The 10,644-nt window shown below is 43.7% G+C and overlaps 1 protein-coding gene across 1 annotated transcript in view; it reads left to right on the top strand.

Annotated features, from left to right (window-relative positions):
- The window catches only part of TTC17 (tetratricopeptide repeat domain 17), a 135,892-nt gene that overhangs the window by 112,047 nt on the left and 13,201 nt on the right, over positions 1-10,644 (top strand). The window contains exons 19-21 of the mRNA XM_006896754.1: positions 94-214; positions 4,677-4,836; positions 6,507-6,590. Coding sequence (XP_006896816.1) covers positions 94-214; positions 4,677-4,836; positions 6,507-6,590 — 365 coding nt within the window. The remainder of the gene's footprint in view (positions 1-93; positions 215-4,676; positions 4,837-6,506; positions 6,591-10,644) is intronic.

Below are 10,644 nucleotides of genomic sequence, written 5' to 3'. Positions count from 1 at the left end.
TACTAGACTGGCTGCAGTACTCACCAAGGAATGAGGCATTTTGACTTCTCTTCCTGTGTAGTTAGACTGATGTGTGATCTTCCTGCCTTCCAGGGAAAAAGCGGGATTACCAGAGTCTGGGGTGGCCCAGCCCCGACGAGTGCCTCAAACTCCGCTGGGTCGAGCTCACTGCCATCGTGAGCACCTGGCTTGCAGTTTCCTCAAAAAACATTGAGTGAGTATCTCGTGCCTCTGCCTCCGCGATGCCGTTTTGTTTACCAGTGGGGCTTCGGCTAACTCCAGGGATGCCTTTCCTGGTCAGGGATGCCTTTCCTGGTCAGCACTTGTCAGGGTTGATGGTTCAGAGGATGACCATTGCTGCCCACAGAAGGACTGGGACGTTACACTAAAGCATGACTGTGTCCCCTACTCAGTACCTTCAGCAACACTTCATAAGCTACCGAGAAGTTATGTGTAACATACGTAGCTTGAATGGAACACTGGATCCCTCTTTACAGACACAGACGCAAATTTATAGTCTGACACTTGATGTTATGCACTTCAACAGGGAGCTAGAAAAAAAATCCTAACTTAGAAACACCTACCAAGACGCAAAGGCACTCTGGTAACTTAGTGGTAAGAAATTTACTGCCAACCCAAAAGTACAAAGCTGGTGGTTCAAATCCACCAGCTGCTCCATAGGAGTCGGGTAGGCAGTCTCCTTCCATCCGATTTACTGCCTCTGAAAACCTGCTGGAGGGTCAGCTATGAGTCTCCTTCTACTCATTGGTACACAACAGCAATAACCAAGACCAAGACTATGAGTAACATTGAAAAGGATGGGAATTCTAGAACACTCATTTAGGCTTCTATGAAACCTAGGCCTACCCCAAGAAACTCTTGCCCGAACAGAGCAACAAACACTGCATGGTTTAAAATCAGGAAAGGTGTGTGTCAGGGCTGGATCCTTTCTCCACACTTATTCAGTCTGCATTCTGAGCAAATCATTCAAGAAACTAGACTTTATGAAGAAGAACGCAGTGTCAGGTTTGGAAGAAGGTTCAGCAACAACCAGCGTTATGCATATGACACAGCCTTGCTAGCGGCAAGTGAGAAGTCCTTGAGATACTTGCTGCAGAAAATCAGGGGCTGCAGCCTTCAGTATGGGTTACACCTCAACATCAAGAAAACAGAAATCCTCACCAACAAGGCTAATATGAGGGAGTTCTGGTTGCTTACTGGTAAAGAATTGCACTGCCAACCCTAAAGTACATGGTTCAAGTCCACCAGCTGCTCCACAGGAGAAAGATGCACAGTGTCCTCTCATGCAGTTCACTGCCTCTGAAAACCTGCTGGAGGGTCAGCTCTGAATCAGTTCCAGCTCAATGGTACTCAACAACAACCACCCAGTAGGCAACATCATGATAGAAGGAGGAAAGATTGAAATTGTCTATGAACTTATCTTACTTGGAGCGACAGTTAACAGCCCTGGTACCAGCAGTCAGGTCAGGATACGTACAGCATTGGGAAAGTCAGCTGTCAGGGACTTCTCCAAAGTCCTGAAGAGCAATGATACCAGTTTAAAGACTAAGGTACACCTGATAAGCTATGATCTTTCCAGTTACCTGCTGTGCATCTGAGAGTTGGATGATGAATAAGGATGGCAGAAGAATTGATGCCTTTCAGTTGTGTTGAAGAGAAGCACTGAATATCCCATGGACTTCCAAAACAATAAACACATGTCTGGGAGACAGTGCAACCAGAGTGCTCCTTGGAGACAAGTATGGCAAAACTTTGAGCGTGTTGCTAGAAAAGGCTGTTCCTTGGAGAGGAACATCATGCTTAGAAAGATAGAGTCAGGGAGCTCTGTTGGCCTAGTGGCAAGGAGCTGCAACTACAATCCCTGAGGCGCACGGTCCGAATCCACCAGATGCTCTGCCGGGGAAGGAGGGATAATATCCTCCTGTACCAGTCAGATCTAATTCATTGGTACACACAGACAAAAATAATAAAAATTTAAAAAAAGAAAAACAGCGTCAGCAAGGAGAAGAAAATGAGAAGAAAATGCTCAACAAGATGGATTGACACAGTGATTGCAGCAGTGGGCTCAGGTACGGCAGAGATGAAGAGGATGGCACGGGGTAGAACAGGGTTGAGACCTGTTCATAGGGCCAGTATGAGTACCACTCAACGGCACCCGACTCAAGGTATCACTCAACACTCAGCAGCACAGAACAGTCAAGACGCAAGCTGAATGGAGTTCTCTCTGACCATTCCTTTTTCTTCTCTAGCTACTTATTTTTTGTTTTATTATTATTACTTTGTTACCCCTTCCCTACCCCTTGTATGTTGATGTTCCCCATAATTACTACTAACCCTTCTTGTTTTATCATCACCCTTAGTCACTCTTACCCCCTCCTGGGACTGGAATGACCATTGATATTTTAACTACTTGGAATTTGCATAACCAGCCCAAACTTTGCTCCCAAGCTCTCAAGCAGTATGTCCAGTTGTCTGTCAGCCATCTCTGCCTGGATATCTTTGATAATGCAAGCTCAGGAAAATGAAACTTAACGGTTTTCTTGCTTACTTTCTTTCCAGAAAACCTGTTTGTCCACTTTTTCCATCTTCCTGGTATAAAGTGTCAAACTAGGAGTCATACTTAACATGCCATTTTTCCTTTCCATTATTCAAACAATTATCTTCACAGTGCTCAAAATTCTTTCTCAAATGTGAGTGAAATCATGCTAAGAACTCTCTCCACTAACTCCTCATTGTTCCTTTACACTAAGACCCCCAAAGGCCTCTCTTCCCAGCTCTGCACCCTCAGTTCTGTCCTCTGAACTGAAGGCATTTTTTTTAACTGAGGGCAATTTTATTTTATCTGAAAGGACTTTATTTCATGGATCCAAAGGGTCATTCCCCCATGATGCAAACCCAAATCTGTTCCCATGAAATGCATCTTGACTCAGTTCCTAGCTCTATAAGACAGACAAGAAGGTTCTTGGGGGCTTACTAGGCTGTCCATCTCTGTGGAAGAGGTCTCAGGGCCTTCCAGGCTCCTTTGCCTGTGGTGCTGATCCTGCCACCTTGCCACCTGCTTCATCAAACTCATCCTTCCTCTCCTCACTAACATCGTATTTCCTCAGGGAATCTCTTGCTGCAGCATCCTTCTCTATCTCAAACTCTAAAACTCAAACTTCTTGTCTACTTATGTCAGAAGCTCCACGTAGCTGACTCTGGCAAGTTTTCAGGGACTGTGAATCCCATACGAGGAGATTGCCCATCTGTCTCTGAGATTCAGGCCACCAGAGAGGTGTGGCCTCTTGACCATGACACCAGAGCAGAGGAAATAAAGAAAGCCTCCTGCTACCCAGGCTGGAGTGCTGGTAGCATAGTCCCACAAGTGTTGCTCTGCTAACCAGCATGAACAATTAGGCCACCGGCTTCCCGAAACATGGACAGCCTTGGAAACCTTACGCAGTTCTGGAATGCCCTCTGTGATCTTATGAGTTGGAATCAACTCAATGGCAGAAGGGTTGGTTGGTTGATTTGTTTATTGTGTACTGTCGAATCAGATCTGACTGGCACAGGAGGAGATTGCCCCTCCTTCTACAGCAAAGCATCTGGTGGAGGCAGTAGGTTTTGATCAAAAAATAATTGAATGAATATGTTCTTAATACATATTTACCTTTTTAAATGGCTAGAAGTAAACTTTTGGAAATGCCAGCCTTCCATGCTACTACTTTTGTTTTAGCCCCAAGTGGGAAAAAGATTCCTGAAGGTACAGTCGTTAGGTACTTGGTTCAAACCCAGAAGCTGCTCCACAGTAGAAAGATACCATAGCCTTGAAAACCCTCAAGAGGGAGCTCTGGTGGCCTAGAGGCAAGAAGTTGCACTGCAATCCCAGAAGTACGTGGTTCGAATCCACCAGGTGCTCTGCTGGAGAAGGAGGGACAATCTCCTCCTGTACCAGTCAGATCTGATTTGACAGTACACGTACACACACACACACACACACACACACACACACAGAAAACCTTCAAGAAACTTCTAGTCTGTCGTCGTATAGAGTTATTAAATGAGTCAGGATGTATTTCATGGGAAGAGAGCTGGTTTTGGGTAGTGGGGAAATGACCCTTTAGAACCATGAAATAAAGTCCATTCTGATAAAATGCGAGATACTTCCATATAAAATTTAAGTTTTAAGGAGCTTTTTTGTAGGGTCAAGTGTATCTCCGTGTATAAAGAGAAAGTAAAAGAAACCTCTTGTGAGTATTTATTCCCTATTGTACCCTGTACAGGGGAATCCCAGAAGAAAATTCACCAGTGTTGAAACTTCCCAGTGAAAAGATAGCCAGCCCTAAGAGAAGCCAGGTGCCCCTTGGATACAAAGAAGGCAGTGTGAGTAGGTTGGGAAAAGCACTGAGTTCAGGCCGCATGCCAACATTGCAGCTCTGATCTGGGCTTCAGTCCGTTTGGACATTCTCCCGATAGTCATTGCCAGACACGGAGTTCCTTGTAAAATGTGAGACTAGACAAAATCACTTCTAAGGTCTCTTCCAGCCTAAAAAAAAGTCTATGACTCTAGACATTCCTGATGGCGTGTTGAAGTTATGATCAGCTGCTTGCTCCTGCTCGCTCTCTCCCGCCCACTCACATTTTCACTGGCTAATTTGATAATCTCCATTTTTCAGCATCACAGAACACATAGACTTTGCCACCCCGATACAGCAGCCAGCGATGGAGCCTGTCTGCAATGGCAACCTCCCCACCAGTATGCACACCCTGGACCATTTGCATGGTGTCTCCAACCGAGCCAGCCTGCACTACACGGGGGAGAGTCAGTTAACGGAGGTGAGTGCTCACCGGCGGGGCTAGCCTTGCACCATCCCAGCCACAATGCAGCTGATCACGGGAAGCATATGGACTTTCCCTTCTTTGATCAGTAATTTAGGTGATTCAGGCATGTCTAGTTTCTATTAGGTAGAACTCGTGCTTTTTATCTCACCAGAAATCTTGATTCTCATTCAGTCCTTGAGATGGGTAGCATTCTGCCTTCCCAGCCACAGAGGCTCTTAGGGAAAATATTTGGGGCTGATAATAAGGGTTATGTTGGCAGTCTTAATACCAACAAGGGAAAAGGGAGAAGACCTTGTATATATGCGTATATGAAAGAATTGGGGAACAGGGCACAAATGTCCACCATTAGAAAGTTTCATTAAATATATTTTGTTGTAAGTAAGCAAGTATAATGTTATTGTTGTGGTGGTTGTGATGGTGTACTGTTGAGTCTGCACCAACCCATAGCTGACCCTCCACTGGGTTTTCAGAGGCTGTTAATCTCATGGGAGGAGATTGCTCATCCTTCTCCTGCGGAGCAGCTGGTGGATTCAAACCGCGTGCCTTCGGGTTTGCAGTGCAGCTTCTTACCAGTAGGCCACCAGTGCTTCCTATAAGAAAACTATTAAAAATTATGTACTAGAATTTTTAGAAATGGGGCATTAAAACATTCTCAGAGTATTTCATATGAAACTGTAGATAACAAAAACAATCAGACCTTGTTTTATTTCACTTCATTGTCTTATGTTTCACATATACCACATTTTCTGTAGTTAACTGTGGCAGTTCAGTGTCCAGCAAGTTTGTTTGTATCATTTTTCCAGCAGCACGTGTTCACTTTGTATCTCTGGGTCACAGCTTGGTAGTCCCCACAGTATTTCACACTTTTCCTAAGGCTCTTGCATGCTTAGTGGACTGTGTTGGGTGCACTATCAAGTCAGAACCGAATCGGACCTGATCCTTCAGCAGGTTCTCATAGACAGTAGAGCATGTGGGAGGAGCCTGCCCATCTTCCTCCCGAGGAGCAGTTAGTGGATTTGAACCACATGCCTTTGCATTAGCAGCACAACTCCTTTCCACTAAGCCACCAGAGCTCTTTTAATGGACTGTTGTATAAACACAACTTTATATACACTGGGAAACAGAGCAAAATTTGTGTGACTTGCTCTGTTGTGATACTCCTTTTATTGTGGTCATCTGGAACCAAACCCACCCTTTCTCCAAAGTAGTCCTGTATATTGTGTGATTCCATATGTTGTGGAAGAATAATATACAACACGCCTCCAGATACTCTATGAATTTTGATAAATGTCGATAGTTGTAGAAAGCCTTCAGGCCTTTTGTTCATAGGGTCATGATGAGTCATGCTTGATTTAAAGGCAATCAGCAACAACAACATATAATAGAATACCTATAGAGAGAGAATGATACATCAGTCAGTAGATAGTTAAGAGTACTTGTTCCTGTACTGAACGTGTTTAACTTGTCTGTAATTTTTGTTCATCGAAAAAGGGCTGAGTTAAATGGCCTTACTGTATCCTCCACAGAAAACCTGAACAGTTGGACCACAATATGTACCCCCAGAAAGTTTGCTTTTGTGGTCTAGTGACCAGCTCAGCACCTAGTGTCACTTAAGTCTTGATCGTGTTCATTGCTCTCATCTGTCATCTTCCTCCCTGTTCCAGGTGTTGCAAAATCTTGGCAAAGACCAATATCCACAACAGTCACTTGAACAAATTGGGACTCGAATTGCCAAAGTTTTGGAAAAGGTAGGTCACACACTGCAGGAAGCCTGGCCTTCTTACTTCGTTTCCAGGTTGTTTGCCACTGTGGCTCTTACCTTTTGTGTTAGCTGCTTGGCACTTGGTAACTGAAGGAGTAGAGAACGCTGCCGGGGGGGGGGGGGGGGTAATCCTGGGTGGTTGCTTGGCCAACCCGAAGGTGGCGATCTCTACCGGCTTGAATCCACCAGTGGCTCTGAGGGAGAAAGATGGACAGTTGACCGCTTCTGAACGCTCCCTGGAGGGTCAGCTGTGAGGCAGTTCTAGCTCACAGGCAATAAGTTTGAGAAACTAAAGGAATCACATGAAATAACCCCATGAAGAATGTTTCATTTCTTTTTCCTTTTTCCTGCTTACTTAGTTTTTTTAGGGAATCATCTAATCAGTTTTCTCTTTGCACCCCAGCATGAGTGTTTGGGGGAAACCATGGCATCCAGATACACAAATTAAGTCAGATGTTCCCTACTGTGGGTACAGAGTATTGAATACTTTGGGTACTGGATGGAAACACAACCTGGAAATATCTTTTCTCTTTGAAATCATGAAACAAATCTTTGCAAAGTGGCATTTTTATAGAACTTGCTAGGGGGAAAAATTAGTTTATCTCTATGTGTGATACTTGTACAAAAAATTATTTTTAAGATTTTACCTTAATTTGCTTATTTCTAGTTAAGGACCTTGCCACTGAAATTCCTGTAAAATATATGTTATTATTGTTGTTGTTGTTGTTATGTGCCGTCAAGTCAATCTCGACTCATAGAGACCCTATGTACAACAGCCCTAAACCCTGCTCTATTCCTTGACAATCTTACTGTCTCCAACACGCCTATCTCCATTACTCCATTAATCCATCTCATAGAGGGTCTTCCTCTCCTGCGCTGTTCCTCCACCCTCCCAAGCATGACGTCCCTCTCCAAGGACTGGCCCCTCCTTGCGGCATGTCCAGAGTATGTCAGATAAAGCTTCAGAATCCTTGCCTCCAATGAGCAGCCCGGCTTCACCCAGGAGCAGTAATATAACATAGCAATTAAGAGTCCACTCAACTTTATATACTGCCTTATGAGATGGCCTTTGTCTTCTGAAATTTACATGTGGAACAACCACTCCCTGTCAAATTCCAGTTATAGTGATACTGTTGTTTCTTTTTTTTTTTTTATACTGTTGTTTCTTATGTGTCCTTGACTCAGAACACAGGAGGTTGCCAATCTTTTCCCTTAGAGCAGCTGATGGATTCTAATTGCATTTTTTGTGACAGCACTACTTCTTACCCACTAAGCCACCAGTGGTCAGATATAATAACCCCTGTACAGATATGACACATGCACAGACAAAAGAGATAAGAGAGGCCCAAAGTGTTAAGTTGGCAGAGAAGCACCCGAGGCACGCAGAATGGATTGTAGAAGAAGCTGAGGAAGAGGAGCAACTTGAGAAACTATCAGCAAAAATCCACTTCACAAATTGTCTGAAAAGAAAGTCCTCTAGATTTTGAGAAATAAAAACACTGGTGCAAAACATAGGAAAAGCTAGAAATGCACAGCAAAGTTTGACAAAGACCCTCACACTATACAGGGAGCCCCAGTGACGTAGTCCATAGGGCGTTGCTCTGCCAAGCCCCAAGGCCATGCTTCTCTGGTGCATTGATTCCATCAGCCACTCCTTGGCGACAAGATGGGCAATCTCCCATGTGATTTACAGCCTCAGAAACCCGCGAAGTGGTCACTTACAAGTTGATTCAGACTCTGCAGTAGGGAGTGTGTGTGAGATAGCAATGTATTATATATATGTAACATATAAAAGATAGTGCACATACACTGCATATCTCCATAATATATTGTACATATAAATGTTACTATTTCCGTAGTTAGGAGCCATGGAATTGACTCTGTACCACGCAGATTAAAACCTGGCCAATCCCACACAAGCCTCACAAATTCCGCCATGCCTAAACTCATTGTCGTAGTCACTATGTCAGTCCATTTCCTTGAGGGTCTTTCACTGACCTTCTGTTTTTCTGAACATGACGTCCTTTCCAAGGACTGACTCTTCCTGGTAATATATCCAAAGTGTGCAAGGCAGAATCCCACCCCCGTGCCTCTGAGGAGCAGCCTGACCACACTGCATTTCAGACAGTTCTGTGTGCTCTTTGGTGACCAGTGATACAGTCAGAGCGCTTCAGCAACAACCACAATTCAGAGGCATCAGTCCTTAGTGTGTGTGGATAGTCCTGTCACAGCATTGTGCTTCAGGACAGATCTTGATCTCTTCCTTTTGATGACAGATGTGACACCATTCCTCTTCGGTTCATCATTCCCACCCAGTGTAGTGGGTCACGATCTCATTCAGAACAGCCAGCACCAGTCCATCTCCCCTCTTAACGTGTTCCCTTTCATTTTTGACAGCTTCAGACTTTCCTAGATTAATACTCTGTGCGTTCTATGTCCCCATTATTAATGGAGCTTTGTAGCCGTTTCTCCTCATTTTGCATCTTGCCATACCAGGAAATGAAGGTCATGCTTTGGGTGAAAGCATCACTCCATCCAAGTCACTAAGATAGACGCTGCCTTGAGGAAGAGACTCTTCCCCACTTGTCCTTTCAGTGCCCTTCACCCTAAGGGGATTATCTTCTGGCACTTTACCGGACAATGTTCTGCTGCTAGTCATAGTGTTTTCGAGGGCCCATTATTTCAGAAGTAGATGACCAGTACTGTTCCTTAACCTGTCTTGGGCTAGAAGCTTTGCTGAAGCCTGTGCACCCTATAACCCTGTTTGCAGTACTGGTGACAGAGCTTCCAGCATCATAACAACACAGAAGGTACCAGAATAGGACAGACTGACAGATGAGTCAGCGATGTGACCATATCAAGAGGAAGAAGCTTTCTGCTGCTATTCTTCCAACACAGGTTCATTCATTCTTCTGGCAGTCTATGATATATTAAGTATTCTTTGCTAGCTTCATAAGTTAACCTGGGTGAACTGTGAATGAAATAAGTAGCCATTCATTCAGACCTTCAGCAAGTATGGAGTAGGAACCTACTGTGTGCCAGGTCTTTTTTAAAGGAAAGGTCAGTGAAGGAAAAAGACACGTATCTCTGACATCAGAGAAGATAGAGAGAAAGGACACATCACCTGCAGAGGAATGATGACTGACGTGACCGCAACAATCTGGCAATTCTGGAAGCCAGATGACAGTTTTAAAAGAACACCTGATGCCCTAGAATTGTGTACCTAAAATCATTGCAAGATATAGAATTGGAAAAGTTTATCACGAAGGGTTCTGCCCTAAGCGAACTTTTCTTCACTGCTGCATTTCAGATGCAATGATCAATATTTGGGTACACAAACCCAAACAAGCATTATAGAAAGGAGTTTTTGGGGTTTTCAAAGAAAGGACGGGCTAAAAATACTGTACAGGAATACAATGTGCATTTGAGAGTCAGGTAATCAGAGTTGAGTTATTCAAAGAGCCTTTTATTCAGGAAGAATGAGTTAAGGTATTGTTTAACTTTGTTAAGGTAAATATGTAAAGTAAAAACTAAAGGGTAACCATTAAAGGAATACCCAAAAACCTTGTTAGGAAAAACTAAAATGGAGGGACAGAAAGATAATTCTCGAAAAAAAGCAGAAGGGATGCAGGAAACATTTATAAAGAGGAATAAACAGAAATAAGGTCAGCCTTCCGAGTAATCGCCCCATAGCAGTCATAGCAATGGAAATTCGCAAACAAACCTGCATGTTTTTATAATAATCAGACCTGAAGCAAAATAGAAAAGATGACAAAGATTGGAAAAAATATTCCAGAAACATTAACCAGAATGAAGTAGGTGTTATTACCTGACCAAATGTATTTCAGAACATAAAGAATTCTTAAAAACAGGACCAGCTACATGATGACAAAGCATTCCATTTACCAGAAAGGTGCAAAACAACTATGAGATATCATCTCATCCCAGTCAAAATAGCAAAATTTAACAGAACAGCAAGCAACAAATGCTGGCGAGGTTGTGGAGAAACTGGAACCCTTATTCACTGTTGGTGGGAGTGT

This window comes from Elephantulus edwardii, unplaced genomic scaffold, assembly GCF_000299155.1.
Source record: "Elephantulus edwardii isolate Elephantulus edwardi_28Jun2011 unplaced genomic scaffold, EleEdw1.0 scaffold00189, whole genome shotgun sequence".
In the NCBI taxonomy this organism is placed as follows: domain Eukaryota; kingdom Metazoa; phylum Chordata; class Mammalia; order Macroscelidea; family Macroscelididae; genus Elephantulus; species Elephantulus edwardii.
The sequence above is the reverse complement of the archived record's forward strand: the minus strand, read 5'-3'. Positions and strand labels throughout refer to the sequence as shown.